This window comes from Rattus norvegicus, chromosome 6, assembly GCF_021556685.1.
Source record: "Rattus norvegicus strain SHRSP/BbbUtx chromosome 6, alternate assembly SHRSP_T2T, whole genome shotgun sequence".
Lineage (NCBI taxonomy): Eukaryota > Metazoa > Chordata > Mammalia > Rodentia > Muridae > Rattus > Rattus norvegicus.
Window position 1 is genome coordinate 33,550,204 of NC_141539.1, and position 23,969 is coordinate 33,574,172.

The window sequence follows — 23,969 nt, forward strand, 5'->3', positions numbered from 1 at the left end:
CATAGCTGAAACTTACTTTTCTGGAGGCTGATATACATACATAGTGATTTTACCTGGTTCCCTTTCTGATTTTCTAATGATTTGATAGTTCTTATAAGGGATATTTAAGTATAGATACTGTAGTTTGCTTTCTCTTCGATGTTTCTTAGAAAAGTATCTTTTCTAAGTTACTACAGTTGGGCTTTAACTTCTCAATGGTTTCTAACAGGTGACCAAAGGCCACTGAAAAACTAGATGCTATGCTGGTTGTCTCCTGAGCGTGCCTATGGTTGTGGGTCTACTCACTGTACTTGGTAGTAGAGACAGTTAGGCTGTGTCATTTCCATGCTTCTGTTCTTTCCTTCCTTGGGGATTGAGGAAATGAGCCGTGAACTATCATACCTCCCCCAGTTGCAGTAGAGGCTAGAACCAGTCAAGGACCTACTGGTGGCCAACAGTGGCATCACTATGACATCACATATTGATGACAGTCGGGTCTGATTTACCTCTTGGGAGTGATGTGGGCAAATGGAATAGGAACATATCTGTAATAACCATGCTCTGAGGAGCGATGTGTGGCTTTTGCACAATAAGCCTTTTCTTCAGGGGCTGAGGAAAGCTCGGTTTTATTTTTTGTGACCTCAGCTCTCTTCCCAACCAGGAAAGCTGTTAAACTCAACAGACATTTTGTTAATCAAATGGGAATATTAAGGTTTTTAAGGTAACAATAAAATGAAATAGCTCATTTAAATCCACACGCCAGCTCTTCAGGGTGGCAGAACAAAACCCCCTAGAGCATGGGAGCCCAGGAAAAAGCACAGGTGTCACACTAAGGGAGCCTTACTTTCACTCCCCTGCTCCTGCCTCAGTGCCCACATTAATGGTGCCGAAACCCTCCTAAGTGCTACTCAGAGATGTTCCCATGCAGTGTCTCTGAGGAAAAAACCTCGGGTTTGATCAGTGCATCTGTGTGCTAAGCTAGTCTTACTTAAGAGCTAGTTGAACAAAGAAATGATGAAAAAAAATAGGAACAAAACATCTGAAATGGATGGAATCTGAAATTAAATATCAAAGGCTTTCCATTTTCCTCTAAATACATCGACTACTTGAAACCTATCTACCTTAGAGACCAGGAACTCAATCACTAGGAGTAACTGAACCTTGAGTCCTGAAAACCTTTTTAGCAGGAGTCTCAAAATTCAAGGAGCAAACAGAGGGCAGCTGTTAGTCCATTCAGGTCCCTAGAGAATCAGTAGAAGTATGGTGGCTTCCAAGGTCCCCCTTGCCTTAAGCACAGTTTAGTGGAAGGAGCAGCAGCTGGAGACCAATGCCATTAACCCTCTTAGCTTGGCTTCTCCCCAGTGGGCCGGCCATCAAATCATAGTTGGACTATGGAGTTGAAAGAACTTACTCCAAACAGTTACTTTTTTTGGAGGTATAAAGTGCAGCAGCATTACCCCTTCTGACCATTGATCCTCCCTTCTGTTCTTATTTCTATGACGGGGCAGTGAGAAGGGCATTTCCTCCCTCCCTTCATATAATCCAAACTGAAAGCAAAGGAAACCATAGGCAGAGGCTTCTTGCAGTCAGGTGACTTAACTGTGTGTCACCTGTACTGTCTTGTGACAACAAAGATTCTTATGAACTATTGAAATAGGTGAAGCTGTAACCATAATAAAACTACTTCAAGTATTTTTTACACTATTAACATATATGTAATAATACTAAGTATTAGAAATAAAAAGTTAATTATTTCTACCTAGTGATTTTGGTAGTAGATTCTTGACAAATTCTGCATGATCTCCCACATGCAGTATGCTGTAGACGCTGGTATTCATTAATTCTTCCTGATTGTAACCCAGGTAGCTGGTCACATTTTCTGACACAAATACAATTCTTCCTTCACAGTTCACAACAAAGAAAAATCCATCCAAAGCCTGCAAAGCCAAAAATAAAAACAAAAAGAAAAGGATTAAGACATGAAGGCATTAATTAAAACATTGGGAGTTTAAAAAATAAAAGGAGAACATTTTTCTCTTTAAAAAGATATTAGAAATAAACATGTGTCAAGTTACACTGCAGATTGGTTCTCTGTGAGGGGAGTTATGATTGTCAAATGGGCTAAACACTAAAGTTTCCAGTAGGTATGAATGAAAAACAACTAACCATCTTTCTTAGAAATAATTTCATTTAAATGTTTGTTTTTATTTTTAAGTGTCTGTGTGTGTGTGTGTCTGTGTGTGCACACATGAGTGCAGACGCCCTTGGAGGACAGAGATGCTGGATGTTCTGTAACTGTTACAGTGGTTGGGAGCTGCTTGCTGTAGGTGCCAAGATCAAACCTGGGTCTTCTGCAGAGCAGTGGGTGCTCTTAACACAGTCTCCTCAGCCCAGAGAGTATTTTTATTGTAGTAAATGCGAAGTAAGTGGCTCACTCATTTTGAAAATCTTGACATTATGAGGCTTGATACCTGGCCTTTGCCTTTGAGAAACCTGCTCAAGGTGGACATGCACAATAAAGCACTAGCGATCAATCAAGTGTCACACATACATGGGACACCATGAGCACAGACCAGGATGCCTAATTTTACAAAGTCCTACCCAACTTATGGAGAGGAGAAGAGAGGAAGAAGGCTTAGGGAGTTACTGCAGGCAGAGAAGCATATGGCACACGGCAAGGTATAAGCAGTTGTAGAGCTGAGGTGTACAAAGTACAGTGAGGCCTGTGGGTAGCAAATGTGTTAGTGGAAAGGACAAGAGCCCAGTTCTAGGGGCCTCCTATGTGCAGACATGGAGCCAGCTTCTCCAAGGGGAGATACATGCACCCACAGGGGTAAAAGATATTTCCCATGGCACAGAAACTGTTAGACCCTTTAGATGGCAATCTAAAACATATGGACAAAATCAACCCAATAAACATATAACATGATGGTCCTTCAGGAAGTCCAGACAGTTCAGATTTTTAGGGAAGATTTGGAATACTGAAGCTGTCAATGTCACCTTACTTACTTGCCATCTTCCCAGCTATTTGAAAAATGATACAGTTAGTTTGTTATAACTGAAACAACTCAATTTAATCTCTATTGATACAGAGATCTCAAAAGAAATAAAATTGGTTAAGAAATATTTAAAAAATGTTCATCATTCATAGCATTAGAGAAATGCAAATTAAAACAACTTTGAGGTTTCACCTTACCCATTGGCTGAGGGAGCCAATGCTGTGAGGAAGCAGGGAAGGAAACCCTCATTCGCTCCTGCTAGGACTACAAAGTGGGGCAGTCACTATGGAAATTGGGGTGAGAAACTCTCTAAAAACCAAAAATAAATATACCATATAACCCAGCTCCACCGGTCCTTGGCATCTGAGGACTCAAGGACTCAGTGTCCTCTCCCACAGATGCTCATCAGCCTGCTCACTGCCGCTGCACTCACAGTGGTTTAGAAACAGGAAGGGAGGAGTGGAAAAGGGGAACAGAATGGGGGCGGGGGCAGGGGCAGGAGAGAAGCCCAGAGAGCCAGGAGAATGGAAATTTGCAGCCTCAAGGGGTGGGAGGTGGGGAGACCCTCTAGAGAGTACCAGAGACCTGGGAGGTGAGAGAATCTCAGGACTCAGTGGGGCCATAATGGCCAGCAATGGGCAGAGGGAACAGATCACCTCCAGTAGATAGACAGGGCTGGAAGTGGAAAGACAAGGCTACTAACCCACAGTCAAAATTTCTGACCCAAAATTGTTCCTGTCTAAAAGAACTGCAGGGACAAAAATGAAGAAGAGACTGAAGGAAAGGTAGTCCTGTAACTGGCCCAACTTGGGATCCATCTGGGGGTAGAGGTGGGGATGGGGGGAGCCAAGGCCTGACACTATTACTGATGCTATGCTGTGCTTACAGACAGGAGTCTAGCATGGCTGCTCTCTGAGAGGCCCTACCAGCAGCTGACTGAGACAGATGCAGATACTTATACACAACCATTGAACTAAGTTGGGGACCCCTATGATTGAATTAGGGAAAGGATTGAAGAAGCTGAAGGGGAGGGCAACCACATAGGAAGACAAAGTCTCAACTAACCTGTACCCCAGGGAGCTCCCAGAGACTGAGCCCCCAACCAGGAGCACACATGGGCTGGTTCGAGCGTGTAAGCACGTACATAGCAGAGGACTGCCTGGTCTGGCCTCAGTGGGAGAAGATGGGCCTAATCCTCCAGAGACTTGAGGCCTGGTGGGGAGGGGCACCTTCTTGGTGGGGGAGGAATGGGATGAGGAATCGTGGGAGGAGGGACCAGGAGGGGGAGCATTGGCTAGAATGTAAACAAATAAAATAATTTAAAAAATGGAAAGACCCTAAATGTTCTTCAGCTGATGAATGAATAATGAACATGTGATTCATTCACACACACACACACACACACACACACACACACACGCGCGCGCGCGCGTGCGCACAAATACTACTCAGTTGTAAAGAAATATGAAACCATGGAAAAATTTCATATGAATGGATAGAACCAGATAATATATTCAGTAAGATACCTCAGACCTAGAAATATAAAGGCTACCTATTCTCTCTCATTTGGGGATCTTAGCTCCAAATTCCAGATGTGAAGATATTTAAACTGGTGTAACCACAGAGACCAAGAAAGGTTCCATGGGAGCAATGAGGTAGTTTTACAGAATGGAGTACGATATTGGGGTGTGTGGAAAGAGGGAAGGAGTCTTTAATTGGGGGGGGGGGGGAGGAAGGAGGGCCATACCATAGAAGAGGAAGGAGAGAGATAAATAACAGTGAGGATGTTTGAAATAGCCACATATTTTCTTAAAATTGCATATGATACATATAGGTGGGGTGTGTGTGTGTGTGTGTGTGTGTGTGTGTGTGTGTGTGTACAGTTTAAATGAAGTTATAGCACTTGGGATGATAATGCCTCCAAAGAATCATCTAACTAAACTGGCATGAGGCATGAGAAAACTCCTCTTGAGTTCTGGGTCAGGGGAGTCTAAGAAATTCTCAAAACATACAGGCCATTGTTGTTGCAGCCTAGAAGTTGAAGATATAGTCCCTATTGCTGATACAGATTCCCCATTCTACATATAGGACTCAGGATTAGAGCTGGATCTGTCCTGAAAGTCTCCTCCCAAAGGTGTTAGGTAAGTTACTAAGTGAGACAGGCATTAGTCCTATGCAGCTGTCACATCTGTGAGCTACCACAACAACTCGCATGGTCAAGACACCTCCACATGGGCACTGGGGAAGATCTCCTGAACAAAACACCAATGGCTTATGCTCTAAGATCAAGAATCAACAAATGGGATCTCATAAAACTGCAAAGCTTCTGTACGGCAAAAGACACTGTTATTAGGACAAAATGGCAACCAACAGATTGGGAAAATATCTTTACCAATCCTATATCTGATAGAGGGTTAATATCTAAAATATACAAAGAACTCAAGAAGTTAGACTCCGGAGAGTCAAATAACCCTATGAAAAATGGGGTACAGAGCTGAACAAAACATTCTCAGCTGAGGATTATTGAATGGCCAAAAAGCACCTAAAGAAATGTTCAACATCCTTAGTCATCAGGAAAATGTAAATCAAAACAACCCTGAGATTCCACCTCGCACCAGTCAGAATGGCTAAGATAAAAAAACTCAGGTGACAGCAGATGCTGGTAAGGATGTGGAGAAAGAGAAACACTCCTCCACTGTTGGTGGGATTGCAAACTGGTACAACCACTCTGGAAATCAGTTTGGAAGTTCCTCAGAAAATTGGACATTTCACTACCTGAGGACCCAGCTATTCCTCTCCTGGGCATACACCCAAAAGATGCTCCAACATATAAAAAAGACACGTGCTCCACTATGTTCATAGCAGCCTTATTTATAATAGCCAGAAGTTGGAAAGAACCCAGATGCCCTTCAACAGAGAAATGGATACAGAACATGTGGCTCATCTACATACTGGAATATTACTCACCTATCAAAAACAATGGCTTCATGAAATTCATAGGCAAATGAAATGAACTAGAAAATATCATCCTGAGTGAGGTAACTCAATCACAGAAAAATATACTTGGTATGCACTCATTTATAAGTGGATATTAGCCAAAAAGCCCGAATTACCCAAGATGCAATCCACAGACCACAGGAAGCTCAAGAAGAAGGATGACCAAAATGCAGATGCTCCCACTCCTTCTTAAAAGGGGAAAAAATATCCATAGGAGGGGATATGGAAGCAAAGTTTAGAGCAGTGACCTATTCAGAGCCTGACTTACATGTGGCCCATATATATACAGCCACCAAAACTAGATAAGATTGATGAAGCTAAAAAATGCATGCTGAAAGGGACCAGATATAGATCTCTCCTGAGAGACACATCCAGAGCATGTCCAATACAGAGGTTAATGCCAGCAGCAAACCACTGAATTGAGAACAGGACCCCCTTGGGGGGAATTAGAGGAAGTATTGAAAGAGCTGAAGGAGCTTGCAACCCCATAAAAACAACAATGCCAACCAACCAGATCTTCCAGGGACTAAACCACTACCCAAAGACTATACATGGACTGACCCAGGGCTCCAACTGCATATGTAGCAGAGAATAGCCTTGTTGGGGCACCAGTGGAAGGGGAATATTGGGGGGGCAGTAAGGGAGATGGATGGGGGAATACCTGTATGGGGGAGGGGGAGGGGGTGGGGACTTAGGGATAGGAAACAGGGAAAGGGAATAACATTTGAAATGTAAGTGAAGAAATATATCTATTAAAAATATATGCAGTGTATACATATGTATACACATATATGAAATACATATATACATAAAAAAGGTACCTCCAAAGGTTCACTTATATCTTAGTGGTAACCAACAGCTGTCTAATTGGACTTAATTGGTCATCTCACTAGAAGGGAAATCATGTCTGCTACTGTACACCTAGCCAGTCACTGATAGCTTGTGAGGCTGTGGCTCCTGGAGGAGAACCATTGTTTAGGAGAACCTAAACCAGCATAATTCCTAACTGCAATCTAAACAATTATATATCGACATCCACAAATAAGTGTAGTACCTGCCCCATGCAAAGAAGGTTCTTTTCACTGAAGATGGAAACTACTAAAGAAAGCCACAACTGTTCAAATGAGAGAGTGACCAGCCTCAAACTTGCTCCATAGTGTTGAACTGCTAATCTTCCTTTCTCAACCTCCCAGTACTGAGATTATAGGCAGGTACCATCAATGCCAAGTTCTGTGACTGAAAAATTTAATCCTTTGGACAATATCTTTCATCCTGGACCCTTCTCCTTCCCAGTCCCTAGAAACTGCCCTGTGTCTGCCTCTCTAAAGGCCAAGTTTATACTGCACATAAGTGACCCCCGGAAGCACTTGCCTTTCTGTTAGTTGGCTCATACCATTTCGTACAGTATCTTCCAGGCTTACCTATGTTGTTATAAGTAACATTCCTTACGCTTTTTAAGGGTAGAATAGTATTCTATTGTGAATATATATTGTATTTCCTTTATTGATTTACCCATTAGTGGATACTTCAGTTGAAATGTAAATTAAAATGATGTACCTGTCAGAATGGCCAGTATTGTAAAGACAAAAAATAAAAGTACAGATGAGCATTCAGAGAAAAGGGATTCTTTGTACTTGCTGGTAAGAATATAAACTTGTAGAGTCAATATGGAATACAGCATAGAAGATCCTCAAAAGTCAAAAATGAAAACCAGAAATACCAGATAACCTAGCCATCTAGGTGACCATACACCTGTGTCTATAGTCACAGAAACCGCAGTCAGTTCCTTGAAGAGGTTCCATTGCGGCATTACTCAAGATATGCAGGGTATGCAATCAGCCCAAGTGTCCATCAGTGGTGAAAGAAAGAAATTATTGCTTAAAATACTACATTTAACGTAGATAACTCTGTCATAAAGCACACAGCCAAGGTTTCTTTAAGAGAGCACAACCCATTTTTAGTAATTACTGTAACATTTTCAAGTCCAGCAACTTAACCATTCAGCTACTGTGTCTCCACTAGGATTTTCCTTAGTAAGAAAAAAGAGAAAGATATTTGTATTCACACTGGTTGCTATGGCTGCTTCTCACTCAATCTAAAAATGCAAAAGAGGTAGGGGTGCAATGATATATAAACCTCAAACTGAACAAACTGAACAAAAACTCTGTAAACTCTTTTGAGGTTGATGGATACACAAAGGCACTTTCATATTCAACTAAGTTATAAATATCATAGTGGGTGGTCAGCATATATTTATTTATCTTGCAGTTTATATAAAAATAATAATTAAAAATTCACATTTAAAAAAAAAGTAGCTCTAAAATCTTTTGGATATCCTTGGATAATAGTTAAATCAGTGGTGCATACCATTCAATGCTCCTAATTTTTGTTTTTTATTATAAATGAGACATGCTTACATACATTCTACAACATAAAAAAAATAAAACTAATCGATGATGTGCTACAAGCACAATCTTTAAAAATGATAGAACCTAAATGTCCCTCAACTGAAGAATGGATACAGAAAATGTGGTATATTTATATAATGGAGTACTATCAGCTATTAAAAACAAGGGTGTCATGGATTTTAAAAACAAATGGATGGAACTAGAAAATATCATTCTGAGTGAGGTAACCCAGACCCAGAAGGACACGCGTGGTATGTTCTCACTCATAAGTGGATAATCGCCATAAAGTACAGGATACCCATGCTATAATCCACAGACCCAGAGAACCCAAATAACAAGCAGTACCTGAGGGAGAATGGTTGAATCTTTCTCAGAAAGGGACATAAAACAGATGTCAGAGGTGGATGGAGGGAAGGCCTGAGTGGGAGAGAGGTGGGGAGGGGAGCAGAGCAGTGTGGAATCACAGGTAGGGAGAGCAGGGGAAGGAGAATAGAAACTGGTAGTGGCAGGCAGAGGGGCAGCTCTAAGAAGTGCCAGAGATCTGGGATGAGGAGACCCTGGGGTATCTATGGGGGTGACTCTGGCAGAAACTCCTAGCAGTAGGGGATATGGATCCTGATGTGGCCACTTCCTGTAGCCAGGCAGGACTCCCAGTAGAAGGATAAGGACAGCAAACCACCTACAAAACCTTTGACCCAAAACGTGTCGTGCCTACAAGATGTGCAGGGACAAAGATAGAGCAAAGGAGAGAATGGTCAACCAATGACTGGCCTAACCTGAGCCTCATTTCATGGACAAGCACCAACTCCTGACACTATTAATGATACTCTTTTATGCTTGCAGACAGGAGTCTAGCATAACTGTCCCCTGAGAGGCTCCACCCAGGAGCCAATGGAAAGAGATGCAGAGACTCACAGTCAAACATTAGATGGAGCTCCGGGAGTCTTGTGCAAGAGCTGGGGTTAGGATTGAGAGATCCAAAGAGGATAGGGACTCCACGGGAAAACCAACAGTCAGCTAACCTGGACCCTTGGGGGGTTTTCAGAAACTGAACCACCAACCAAAGAGTCATGAATTTTTTTTTTCTTTTTTTTCGGAGCTGGGGACCAAACCCAGGGCCTTGCGCTTGCTAGAGTCATGGATTTTGAAGGCAAATGGATGGAACTAGCATGGGCCAGACATAGGCCCCTCTCCCCCCCTGCACATGTGTAGCAGATGTGCAGCTTGGTCTTCATATGGATCCCCCAACAACTGGAGTGGGGGCTGTCCCTGAATCTGTTGCCTGCCTGTAGATCCCATTCCCCCTAACTGGTCTGCCTTGTCTGGCCTCAGTGAGGAGTACCTAGTCCTGCAGTGACTTAATGTGTTGGGGTGGAGGGTGAGGGTAGAAGAGTGGGGATGGTGGTTCTGTAACAGGGGGGAAGGAGCTGGGGGAGGGTACTAGGAGGAGAGGGTGCTGATATTAGGATGTAAAGTGAATAAATAAATTTTTGAAAAACTAAAAATGATAATTCAGGGAATGTTTTTGGGACTAGTGTTATGAATATATATATATATATACAAACATCCCTATTTCCTAAACTCTGTCTGATGAAGACAATTTGCTGTCATTATTCTTTTTCTACAAGTTCCACTCACATGTGCTCCTGGGGAGGAATCTTCCCGACAGCTGGCCTTATGATGTGCTGCACAGAGAGATGATAACGAATGCTTGTCCACTAAGTACAACACAATCTGGGAGCTTTGCCATCTGTCCAAGATGGTGCCCTTTAAGGAGAACCACCTTGGTCTCACAGCAGGGCTCATACTGGGCAGGACTTCCTGCAGAGCCCTGGATCTAAATGAGACTGCCACTTAAGGTTACTGAACAAAGGATTTGGAATAAAACACATAATTCCCAATACCTTTACAGTACCCAAGCAGACAAAGACAACAAAGAAATTTATAGTGGGGTTAAAGATTCCTTTAAGAGTAAAGTCTCTTTAAGAAGGCAACACTGCTCCTGACCAGGCATAGGAGACTATCTGTAAGCTATGGAAACAGAAGAAACTGTATTCAAGACTTTGAAAATAGAGATGTGTACAAGTCTGTTAGTAAGACTCCCCCCCAAACCCCTACCCCAGGGACAGAAATACAGGCTGCAAAAAGGACAGGGAAAGAATTTAGTTTGCATATATTTGGGTAAATAAATATGCAAGCTTGTTTCAAGAGGGAAAAGCATGTGCATGCATGCACAGATAAGTGCTTGAAACATCCATGTACAGAGAAGGTGTTTAAGCTGATCGACTGGTTTGGAGACAGCATTTACACTCAAAATCCAGGCAGTAGGACTCAGAGAGAACAGAGGTGAAATAATACAGTAGTTGCAAAGTAATTCAAGTATAAAAGGTCTTCATTTTCTAAAGCTTGATAGCAATTTAATTCTCATTTACATGTGCATGTATATACATGTGTATGTATGTATGTGTGTATTAAAATCACTGTAAATCTTTTAATTCAGAAAATGTTCTAGGACAATATTTAGTCCAATGCAGTAGATCTTTCATTTAAAAGTGAAATTCTATAGTATAATACATTGTATTGGCTAGCTAAATTAGTTATATATTAGGTAATGACCTAATTCAGTTTTCTTTTCCCATATAATTCTTATCACTCCATTATGTAGGCTTTGGTTTGCATCAGACTATCTCTATGAAATAAATTTTATGTCTATTACTGACATTAATCCTGAAATAACAACTATGAAGCAGTCTTTGTAATCAAATTCTATTTTTAAAAGTTTAAAGAACTACTTTTTTCATAATTTATTAATTGGATATATGACATTAAATTGGTAAGGACAAGATTTTCATTTTGGGGTCAGCAAGGACACTTACCTCCAGAAGAAGGGGGCCCAGCGACTCCTTCTCTATCACTCCTTGACTGCTCGATGAGATGTCGGACTTCTGCACGTCATCATCAGTTGTGGATTTCTCTGCAATAATGAAACTTTAAAAACTATGCATCCAAGGAGCTCAATTTCATCAGAGCCAGTTTATGAAGACATATAGATTTGTATTATTGATATAAGAATGATTTATTTTTAAGCAAATTATAAAAAATGTAAAACTTACTAAGTTTATACAGATTAAGTTATTGCATATGAACACAAAGCATTTAAAATTTTAGGGAAAACTGTAGACAGGAATAGTTATGCGTCAGGGGATGGCCTTCAGAATGGGAACAGAAGTGATGGGCAGTTCTGGATCCTGTCTCTAGAGGAAGAATGCATGCTTGTCTGTCTTCCTCCACCCTAGTCTGCACAGTTGGGATGCAGACATTGCCAGCCATGTTTATTACACACTGGGATGGAAACAGCCTAGGAATGGCAGCAAAATCCACAGGGGGCCTCTGAATCCTTGACATCTACCTAGGTTGTCCTGACAAGCCATTGCATTTTGTCCAAGTTGTAGCATCTATGCCTCCTTATTATAGCCTCTCAGATATGTAATTACATTTTATTAGTCAATATTAACATCTCTATAACAAAAGTCATAAGTATTGTATAAGTAAATCCAGGTTATGTTATATTTTGTATATCATTTACTTTATACATGTTTATATATTATATTTTTATGTAGTTTTAAGTTTTCAAATTGTTTGTGTTGTTTAAATCATTCCTAAAATCCTGGCCAGGCATGACAGCACACATATTCTTGGCCCTAGCACTGGGGAGACGGTGGCAGGTAGATCTCTGAGTTTGAAGCTAGCTTGTTCTAAATACGTACAGGCCACACAGAGCTACATAGTGAGATCCTGTCTCAAAACAGAACAAAACAAACAAACAAACAAACAAACAAACACTCAAACACTCAAACACCCAAATCAAAGTGACAGCCATATTACCAAACCCAAAGCCAACAATAAAAGCCTTCCCTCCTGGCCATCTATGGCAGGCCCGCGTGCTCACAGTCCAGCGGCACTTCTTCTACAGTCCCCTTCCACCTGCTGCGAGTGCAGCTGCCTTTATGGTCTTAGGGTTAGGCTTGCTTGTTTTGTTTTGTTGCTTTTGTTTTTGTCCTGGAACTCACTCTGTAGGCTGACCTGGAACTCACAGAGATCCTTCTGCCTCTGCCTCCCAAGTGCTGGGACTAAAGGTCTGTGCTACCACCTCCTACCTCACGTTTTGATTTTTGGTGTCCACACAACAGTAAAGCCTGTGTCTCCTTTTCCCATTTCTGTGATCAGTTTCTGGTTTCGCCGGGTTAAGATCCTATGTCTTTGTTTCTTAGTTTAGTCCTAAGGCTCTGATAGCCACACAGAGTTGTAGGTCTAGAGGTCTTGTTTGCAAAATTACTTTGAACCCATTCTGAAATCAATCTGCTGTGCTTGAGACCTATGTCTCCTTTGGTTTTTTTCCTTGGTGTTTTCACACATCACTATAGTGTGCATGGGTATGAGCATTCTGTACTCACTGTGCCAGGCCTGGATGAGTCTCCCCGACCCCCTCGTTGAGATAGGGTCCCCTATGCAGTACAGGCTGATTTGGGCATGTGCTTCTCTTGCCTCAGCACCCCGACTGCTGGGATCACAGGTGCACTCCATCCAGCAAGCCCACCTACTGGACTGTTTTAGATCCAGAGTCAGAGCCTTCTGTTTTCAAGAAAGGTTTGTTGGTGGTGGTTTTTTAAGGTGTTTTTTTTTTTTTCAGTTTTTTAAGGTGTTTTTTTTTTTTCATTCCTCTTGCCATTTGTTATCCTCTATCCAGTCTTGAACAAATCCTATACATTTCTTAGCTTTTCCTTTTATTTTCTATTACTTCTCTGTCTATTTTACTTTCTAAGAGATTACTTAAAATTAACTTATATGGCAGATATAAAAAGTACTGTGGGACAAAGAAATCAAGAAAGGCATAGAAGGATATGCAGATTTTCCATTTAAGCTTTTTTTCTTTTTTTTTCTTTTTTTAAGAGAAGAGCAGTTGGGGACACTTTCAGTGAGAAGCCATTTGAGAAAGGACATGAAGGGGTGAGAGAGTGGGCACAGGCAGTGGGTACCCAGGGAGAGAAAGAACATCAGGGGACAGAAGAGCTGGTCTGATTGACCAGTGTGCCTGTGGTAGCAGACAGCATGAAGAGACAAAGAAGAGAAATGCAATAATGTGGTGGGGATTTTTCCAAGCACCCTGCTTTGACTTCCAAAAGGTACTGTCTTTCTATGGTACAACGTCTCCTCTGTCCGAGGGGCTGGCATGTTAGTTTTGTCTGCCTCTGTTTCCCTATTCCTCTTTCTGCCTTTTTTTTTTTTTTTTTTAACCACTGGCTTTCCTGAGATGCCTGTGGCTTTGTTCATTTGAGACTCATAAAAACAGCACCTGGTGACTAAAATGTAGTAAGAGTTAAGTTTCTATGAGGGATCACCCCCAAATGTTTCTTTGCTGGGACTGCTGGGTTTCCTCAGAAAATCCTGCTTCTCTTGTTTGGGATAGTAAGAGCAAGCAAGGATGCTGGTGTCTGTAGGCTTCTTGTTTCTCCTCTTGGCTAAATCGGCTGTTACTGGACTACTCTGTAGTTTCTAAGATCTTATCACTGCTGTAATCACTGTGAAGGTCTTGGGGCTTGTGTTCTAATCACCACAGATCTCCTCAAACATAATGTGTGTCAGCTCACTCACCTGAAACCTCTACAACACTCGGTGAGCAACAGTGCTCCCCAGAGAGCTTTACCTTTGTTTCTGGCCTTAACCTAAGGGATAGTGGTATGGGATTCCCAGCAACTCTGGGTGCTATAAATATGAACCTCAAAAAATACAATGGGACCCCCTGTCCTCAGAGCACTATTTCCCTTTTCCCTAATGTGAACCAGGCAGAGGTAAACTTCTTCATACAAGCCAGAGAGATTTTCATCAAGAATTACTGTACTTTAGCTGGATGCCAGGGCCTCAGAGCTCACCCATAACTTGTGTTTCTGCCTAAGGCCCCATGGCATAGGCTCCAAAACATCCCAAGCTTGCTTAATTACTTCACTAGTTTTCAACTCAGTTTAATAAGCTCCTTTGCAATACCAAGAAAGGATCTTTGACTCAATAAAATAAAAATTGTCTAAACAAAAACATTTCTTTACTAAAAGCATAAAGCAACGTGGGCTCTTAAGAATGGAAAGGTAGAATAATGTGTCATAAACATCACAACAACCAAGAACATGGCCTTTATTTATTCTTACCTTGCTCCATTCTCTTCATTAGCTGTATCTGATCTACTGTCTTCTTCAAGATCTTGCATTTATCTGGTTTTACACTCAAGCTGTCAATGTCACTGATGTTGGCAGACAGTAATTCAGCTAGTTCTTCTAAATACTTATTTTCTTGCTCCCTGCGCCTCTTCTCAGTACTGTTAAACACAATCACACATACAAAAAAAAAAAAAGTCCAGTTAGCATTTATTTATACCGTATTTTTTCCTTTTCTGATCAAACATATTTGAAGAAAATCTTGTTTTTACCTAAAATATAAAACTAGATTTAAAAACCAAATTAAAATCACATCTACAACTCAGACACAAGTACTCAAAATAATTCTGGCTAAATATGTGAAGATGACTGCTATGAGAGATGGTTTGCTAACAATATATATACCTCAATTATTTTCAGATAACAAATGGCTACTAGATATTAAAGGAACTAGACAGAAAGCAAATGTACCTCTCATGTTTTGAGATACTGTGCATTTGAAATAGAATAGGAATTTTCAAGTAATTTTGCTACAGTTTAAGTGGCACTATGATTATAGTTCAGACGAATTTTAATGAGGAATCTGATAAGCCCTTCATTCTTATTCTGATAGGAACATTAGTTGTTCCTCATGAAAAAGAAACTATTCAAAAGTACACTCTAAAAATCAGCTACAGAAAGAACAGCAAGCAGTGGGTTACAGCTTCCTTCTAAATATAACAGAAAATAAAACATACATGTAAGTTCTTGTCCACATTAAAACTAAATCAAATGTGATTACCTTAAAGCAAAACAAAAGAAGAGGATCAAGTCACAGACAGTACTTTAAAAGCAGTCTCCTGAATATACGGAATGATTACTGTTGGTTTTTGCTTTTCAATCTTTCCCCCTAATTTATTTTTCCAAGTCACCAGCAATTTGCTTTAGGTAATGCATTCAATGATGGTAAAATATTACTCTGAAACTTTCCATTATCCAAATAAAACAGGAATAACTATTCATGACATGCTTTGTTAAAGTCATTTGGCTAATAATAAAAGTGGTAGGAGAAAAGGTGATAAGTGAGAAAAATCAGTTGCTAAAAACCTTAAAATCAACAACTAAAAAGTCCTTTACTTTTCTTAAAATTTTTAAAGACTTTAAAAGCAAAGGCAGTTATACGGCACTGTGAGCTGAAGTAACCCAGCCAACTAATTTACTGCATTTGCTATAAAACAAAGTCCTAACAAATGGTACATATCCCCAAACACAATCAGACTTAAAACTATAACAACCACACATTCTGTCTTTATCTGTTAAATCTTTCATTACTGAGGAATTATTTCCACTTTGCATAGTAAAACTCTATCTAATAACTTAAACAGAACACAGCAAGGTGTCCCGACAAACTTCACTCTGAGGCATTGAGGCAAAGCATGAATAAAATGAGGAACATATTTCCATATGCAGAAGGGTTTATCCGTAACATGATAGTATTTGAGGACATGTGATTTTACCTTAGGGAACCTCAGACAGCAGACACATTTAGTAGATTCAGTAGTGGGAGCTTTTTAAACTTAAAGGTCTAAGTTTCAATAGGGGCAATGAACTTAGATTTACTTGGTGGGTCCCCCAGATATCTTTTGTTTGTTGGTTTTATTTTGAGAATGTGTCACTATACAGTCCTGGCTATTCTTGAACTGGTGATGAATCTCCATCTACCTTGAGAGTGCTGGGATAACAGGTATGTGCTTCTGTACTCAGCCACCAAACGTGTTTTTGCCACTAAGTTCTAGGTAATACTGAAATGCCTGAAACCATTATGGAGTAAAAGAAAAGTATCCCAATATAGAGAGGAAATGGAACAAGAAACTATACATAGTAAGGTAAAGCAGATGTCAATAAAATGACTTGAGCTTCACTGTAGGGAAAGGAAAATCATCTTTAAGTGAAGCAGCCAATAACTACCTAGGGACAACAAGAGCAGACATGCTCAGAGTCAGAATGGGAAGAATGTAGAATAGAAAGACATCTTAAATGGAAAAGACCCCCTTTACTATTTTAGACTAACTTTCTTCATTTGCTAAACCTCTTTCTTACCTCTTATGTGGCAGACATGCTAGTAAACACTATCCTGAGCTAAATTCTCATGAGTAAAGTTAGCCTCACAGTCTTCTGTGGCATCAGTTCCAGGATGCCCATGGACAACAAAATCTGAGCACTTGCAAACCTTTGACATAAAATGGTGTGGTTGCATAGACTGTGAAAATTCTTCCCCAAGCTTAAAGCCATGTCTATATTACTTGCAATACCTTATGCAGTGCAAATGCTATATAAGTAGCTATCATACTATATTTAGGCAATAGTACTACACAAAGTTGATATATGTTTGGTATAGATGCCATTTTTTTCCAGAATACTTTTGATCCTATGGATATGAAGAGACTTCTGTATCTTTCCTTAATTAATGTACTGGCAATTATATGACAGATAATCAATCATGTGACGTTTCCTAAGCACTCTGAAGTAAATTAGATGTAGCTCCCACTAGAAAGGAAATAAAAGGAAACGGACCATTGTAATTCTTTATGACAAAAATCAAACTCTACAGAAACACACAGAAATGGCTCTAAACCCAGAGAAAGAATGGCACTAAGCTAGAGGTAGAAAGATCTTATTTTCTAGAAGGTAACTTGGCTTTATCAACTGTATAAAGTGAGAGTGGAAATATGAAGTTCAAAACCAATACCTAACAGGCAAGTGTGGCTGAACCACAGAATTGTATAGGCAAGAGGGATTGGGGGCAGGGCCACACTGATCTCACCTGACCTGTCCAGGTGCAGTGTGACTACAGCTCAGGAGCACAGGCTCAAACTTGCAGGCACTAACTAGCTATCAAACCCCAGACAAGTGAGCAGCAGTTTACCCTCTCTGCTTCATCTCTTCATCTGTGCCCCTGGGATAATGACAATAATTACCTCCTAGGGTTTGCGAGGATTTAAAAAGGTAAGATGTGTAAAATGCATTGCTAAGTTCTTGGCATGTCCTATTAGCTCAATAAATGCCATCTAATATGACTTTAATTACAATGCTTTATTTGTAAGAAAATGGGGAACCCAAGGGGACTTAAGAAGAATTAATGGCATGGCCAGATCTGTAAGCTCCTTAAAGATAGGAAACCTGTCTCTCACGTCATTATATCCTTATAACAGCACACAGATGGTGTTGGCTGAGCAGTTAGCATTTGATAAGCACTTGTTGATTAAGCTGGAAATGATCATGAAGGATAAAGTGTAGTAAATCACCATTTAAAACTAACGCCTTAACCTTCATTTTCTTAGAACAAATGAGGGATTGAAGATACAGAAGCTACCTCACCACAAGAAACTGTCTAACTGAGAAGTCACTGTCTTGAGCTCTGTAGACCGTAATATTTGGCTCTGCCACAGGGCTGGCAATACCGTGTGAGGCCTAACAGATGCTCTTTATGATTAATGAGCTCACAGTCTGTTTGGGAGACAGCATATAATAAGACCGGAGGAAGCATTGCAAGGTGGCATTAATACACAAGCAGTTTCAAAGTAATAAATTTTTGATTTTCCATATCAAAGATAATGCTTTATTAAAACTGAATCCCATACATATAAACCTGAAGAAGTCAGTGCTTTCAAATATCTTTCAAGCAAACATCAAGATAATTATCTCAAAACATCAGAAGAGGAGAAAAAGAATACATAAAATGTTGGTATTTGTGATGATGTTATCATGTACAGACGCACACACACGGAACAAAACAAAGGCAGTTACAGATAAGCCATTACAAGAAAGAAAATTGTTCAGCACAATAGGCAGATATGTTATTGATCCCCACAGCTGTTAGCAGTCACATCCATTAGTAGCTATCACTTTGCAAATACAATATGGGCATGACAGTATTCATCTTGAACCCCAGCTCCCTCAAGCTGTTGTAGGAGGACTGGCCCAAGCTCAAGGCTACTGTGGACTACAGAATGAAACCCTGCCTAAAACAAAACAAAGGAATCACAAAAATGCAAAGTGCACTTATAATAAAATATTAATATGGCAACACACCAATTTTATATGGTATTATAAGCTTTTTAGTATTTGTTCTTATATATTCAAATTTTCCTCAAATGAGAAATTAGACATAAAAGGTAATATTTTATTTATCCTTAGGTTTCCCTTTAAGAAAGACTGAATTTATATAGAAATGGACTTTGACAACACACATCTGGTTCGCATCTTGGCATGGACCTTGATCCTAGCATCTGGGCACATGTGCTTGAGCACTCAGGTGACTGTCCTGTGGGGTTGTGGTCACTTTTCTTTTTCCAGTCTCTAGCCCTAGCATTCTTTCAAACCCTCTCCTTCCCCTGCCTGAGAGAAAAGCAGGCACTGCTAGCTGCAGTGATACTGGGTGAAGCTGTGCAGCTCTCCTCTGAGATCAGAGATCTCATCAGTTGGGGTATCCTGCTTTCCTTGCCCCTGGGGGAACATGTGGGATGTTTATAGACCATTTTGTAATTACAACTAGGACACTACTGACATTTCGGTGTATAAGCAGTAACACCGCAAAACATCCTACAACACACACGACAGCTTCCATAGCAAAGAATTCTCTGGTTCGAAATATCAGTAGTACATATACTGAGAAAAATTTGTAGTTCCTAGAAGCCAAATGGAATAAAATCTGGACTTTCCTCTTGTTAGCTGAGAAAACGCTTTTGCTCTAAGTGAAGCTCTCCTTCATCTGGCACGTGTTAGGGTTCCCTTAGCACTAAACCTCTTCTTGTCTCCTTAATGTAGGCATTTTTCAAAACACAGCAAGTAGTTAATGCCACAAATAATTATTTTAACATAAATATTATAACAATGTACTTCTTAGTTCCTAAGATAGCATTTAAAGATGTTCAAAAGTTTTATTTATTTGTTTGACAGGATTCTTGTCCTTACTAGTTAAAAGACACACATGGCACAGTGAACTAGGGATACGGTGGTGGTCAGCATGAGCAGATAGGCCCCTTACCTTAGAGCAGCCTATAGTCTAGCAAAGAAGCTAAGAACTCACGCAAAGAGCATATACTCCAGCAACAGCCAGGAACTATGAATCAAAGCCACAAAGATGCACAGAACAGATACATAAAAGGGGGAGATTTGAGCTAATAGTTGTGGGAGGAAGAGAAGCCTCCCTTTGAGGAAGAAATGGCTTACCACGGCATCTGCAATAACAGCTAGAGATTAATCCTGAAAATAAAGAGGATGCAAGCAAGAAGGAAGAAGAAGCACATTCAGAGGCCTGGGATGAGGTGGGGTGGGGCAGACTGTGCTAAATGAGCAGGAGGAGGCAGGTGGCCACTCAATGTGGAGTAAATGAAACGAAGGCCAAAGTGTTGGAGAAATGACAAAACAGCTCTGCCAGAGACAAGTACATTCCTACCTTGATGCCAGTGTGTCACATGGCGATCCTTTTCTCTTATGTGAGTCTGGGTTCGCAGGGTCGGATGAACTGTCCCCAAGGCCACTCATGTTGATGAACTTCACACCTAAATGGGGTGGGTAAGCAAAACAAATCTCTCATGACCTTTCTCACCAAATAAGGGTAGGGGAAGCCCCTTTGTTATTTCTAAACACCACAAAACAAGACAAGACAACCACAACATAACCTTGTAAACAGTGACTAAGTGAGCACAGTCGTCACAGCAGGGCACCAGCCTCTTTTGCTATGCTTACTTTCCTAAGACAGTGAAACAAAATTAACAATCCCCTATAAATGGTTGTAGTCAATCAGAATAAAGATTTTCTTAGAATAACTAAATAGAGATATTTTTACTAAGAGAAAAATCACTTGCATGTATAAATATAAAAAATGGACTCTGAAAAATTTTAGAATTATTATTCAGATTCAAAATTATTATTAGGCCTTACTTTGCAAAAAGGCTTAAAACAACTTTATTCATGAGGCTGGAGATTTTATACTGATAGAGGATGAACAATATACATATGACTCAAGTTAAAGTGATAAGCTCAAGTTTGAATTGTACTTTTCCACTCTGAATTCCATACTCCTAACCTTGTGTTTATGTCATCCAGAGACGAAGATCAAATGTTTAGTCTATGTTAGGCTCTTAGTATGGATGCCAGAGAACACAGAGTCACTCCCCGTTGCATGTCAGCCAGGTCTTCACATGTGCCAGTTACTGATCTGTCCACATCAATCACTGCTCTGCAGAATCCCGAAGGAGGCTCAGAGCCCTCTCCCTGACTGAGAGTCAGCAGTCCCTCTTGGATTTCAATAGTGCAAAATATGACCCTTATCATTACTCCACTCACCCTCAGAGAGGAGGGGAAACTCAGGAAATGAGAAGACTGGCAGCGCTTCCTCAAGTTTAAGTTACTACATAATGCAGCACTGCATGTCAACATCAACACTCAAGCCAGGGACCAGCAGCCTCTCACAGCCTTAGTCCTTTCCCAGTTCTAAAATCTACTCTTTCTAGAGCTCTTCTAAAGGCTAAAGACCGTTGCCCTCTTCTCATTATATAAAAAAATACCTACAATTTTAATCATGAGATTACTGCATGTGGGGGTTGGGGATTTAGCTCAGTGGTAGAGATCTTGCATAGCAAGATCTGTCTTTAGACAGAAAATATTGTTCTTTAGTTTGTTATACATCTTAGGCAGCTGCCTCAAAGTCCCAGTCTTCCTAGTTCCTGTCCCCAACCCCAGGACTGCGATCTTGCAACTACTTTTTTTTTTTTTTTTATTAACTTGAGTATTTCTTATATACATTTCGAGTGTTATTCCCTTTCCCGGTTTCCGGGCAAACATCTCCCTCCCCCTCCCCTTCCTTATGGGTGTTCCCCTCCCCATCCTCCCCCCATTGCCGCCCTCCCCCCAACAATCTAAGTTCACTGGGGGTTCAGTCTTAGCAGGACCCAGGGCTTCCCCTTCCACTGGTGCTCTTACTAGGATATTCATTGGTACCTATGAGGTCAGAGTCCAGGGTCAGTCCATGTATAGTCTTTAGGTAGTGGCTTAGTCCCTGGAAGCTCTAGTTGCTTGACATTGTTGTACATATGGGGTCTCGAGCCCCTTCAAGCTCTTCCAGTTCTTTCTCTGATTCCTTCAACGGGGGTCCTAGTCTCAGTTCAGTGGTTTGCTGCTGGCATTCGCCTCTGTATTTGCTGTATTCTGGCTGTGTCTCTCAGGAGCGATCTACATCCGGCTCCTGTCGGCCTGTACTTCTTTGCTTCATCCATCTTGTCTAATTGGATGGCTGTATATGTATGGGCCACATGTGGGGCAGGCTCTGAATGGGTGTTCCTTCTGTGTCTGTTTTAATCTTTGCCTCTCTATTCCCTGCCAAGGGTATTCTTGTTCCCCTTTTAAAGAAGGAGTGAAGCATTCACATTTTGATCATCCGTCTTGAGTTTCATTTGTTCTGTGCATCTAGGGTAATTCAAGCATTTGGGCTAATAGCCACTTATCAATGAGTGCATAGCATGTGTGTTTTTCTGTCATTGGGTTATCTCACTCAGGATGATATTTTCCAGTTCCAACCATTTGCCTATGAATTTCATAAAGTCATTGTTTTTGATAGCTGAGTAATATTCCATTGTGTAGATGTACCACATTTTCTGTATCATTCCTCTGTTGAAGGGCATCTGGGTTCTTTCCAGCTTCTGGCTATTATAAATAAGGCTGCGATGAACATAGTGGAGCACGTGTCTTTTTATATGTTGGGGCATCTTTTGGGTATATGCCCAAGAGAGGTATAGCTGGATCCTCAGGCAGTTCAATGTCCAATTTTCTGAGGAACCTCCAGACTGATTTCCAGAATGGTTTTACCAGTCTGCAATCCCACCAACAATGGAGGAGTGTTCCTCTTTCTCCACATCCTCGCCAGCATCTGCTGTCACCTGAGTTTTTGATCTTAGCCATTCTCACTGGTGTGAGGTGAAATCTCAGGGTTGTTTTGATTTGCATTTCCCTTATGACTAAAGATGTTGAACATTTCTTTAGGTGTTTCTCAGCCATTTGGCATTCCTCAGCTCTGAATTGTTTGTTTAGCTCTGAACCCCATTTTTTAATAGGGTTATTTGTCTCCCTGCGGTCTAACTTCTTGAGTTCTTTGTATATTTTGGATATAAGGCCTCTATCTGTTGTAGGATTGGTAAAGATCTTTTCCCAATCTGTTGGTTGCCGTTTTGTCCTAACCACAGTGTCCTTTGCCTTACAGAAGCTTTGCAGTTTTATGATATCCCATTTGTCGATTCTTGATCTTAGAGCATAAGCCATTGGTGTTTTGTTCAGGAAATTTTTTCCAGTGCCCATGTGTTCCAGATGCTTCCCTAGTTTTTCTTCTATTAGTTTGAGTGTGTCTGGTTTGATGTGGAGGTCCTTGATCCACTTGGACTTAAGCTTTGTACAGGGTAATAAGCATGGATCGATCTGCATTCTTTTACATATTGACCTCCAGTTGAACCAGCACCATTTGCTGAAAATGCTATCTTTTTTCCATTGGATGGTTTTGGCTCCTTTGTCAAAAATCAAGTGCCCATAGGTGTGTGGGTTCATTTCTGGGTCTTCAATTCTATTCCATTGGTCTATCTGTCTGTCTCTGTACCAATACCATGCAGTTTTTATCACTATTGCTCTGTAATACTGCTTGAGTTCAGGGATAGTGATTCCCCCTGAAGTCCTTTTATTGTTGAGGATAGTTTTAGCTATCCTGGGGTTTTTGTTATTCCAGATGAATTTGCATATTGTTCTGTCTAACTCTTTGAAGAATTGGATTGGTATTTTGATGGGGATTGCATTGAATCTGTAGATCGCTTTTGGTAAAATGGCCATTTTTACTATAGTAATCCTGCCAATCCATGAGCATGGGAGATCTTTCCATCTTCTGAGGTCTTCTTCAATTTCTTTCTTCAGAGTCTTGAAGTTCTTATTGTACAGATCTTTTACTTGCTTGGTTAAAGTCACACCGAGGTACTTTATGTTATTTGGGTCTATTATGAAGGGTGTCGTTTCCCTAATTTCTTTCTCGGCTTGTTTCTCTTTTGTGTAGAGGAAGGCTACTGATTTATTTGAGTTAATTTTATACCCAGCCACTTTGCTGAAGTTGTTTATCAGCTTTAGTAGTTCTCTGGTGGAACTTTTGGGATCACTTAAATATACTATCATATCATTTGCAAATAGTGATATTTTGACTTCTTCTTTTCCGATCTGTATCCCCTTGACCTCCTTTTGTTGTCTGATTGCTCTGGCTAGAACTTCAAGAACTATATTGAATAAGTAGGGAGAGAGTGGGCAGCCTTTTCTAGTCCCTGATTTTAGTGGGATTGCTTCAAGTTTCTCTCCATTTAGTTTAATGTTAG

At 40.6% G+C, this 23,969-nt stretch overlaps 1 protein-coding gene across 8 annotated transcripts in view; it reads right to left on the reverse strand.

Moving 5' to 3' along the window:
• Ncoa1 (nuclear receptor coactivator 1) overlaps positions 1-23,969 on the reverse strand; it is a 243,930-nt gene that overhangs the window by 77,649 nt on the left and 142,312 nt on the right. For all 8 annotated transcript variants that reach the window (XM_087553090.1, XM_087553088.1, XM_087553093.1 and 5 more), the window contains exons 4-7: positions 20,027-20,132; positions 14,584-14,750; positions 11,260-11,357; positions 1,739-1,916 (exon numbers count right to left, since the gene is read on the reverse strand). In XM_087553090.1, the coding sequence (XP_087409216.1) occupies positions 1,739-1,916; positions 11,260-11,357; positions 14,584-14,750; positions 20,027-20,115 (532 nt within the window). In that variant the 5' untranslated portion in view covers positions 20,116-20,132. The remainder of the gene's footprint in view (positions 1-1,738; positions 1,917-11,259; positions 11,358-14,583; positions 14,751-20,026; positions 20,133-23,969) is intronic.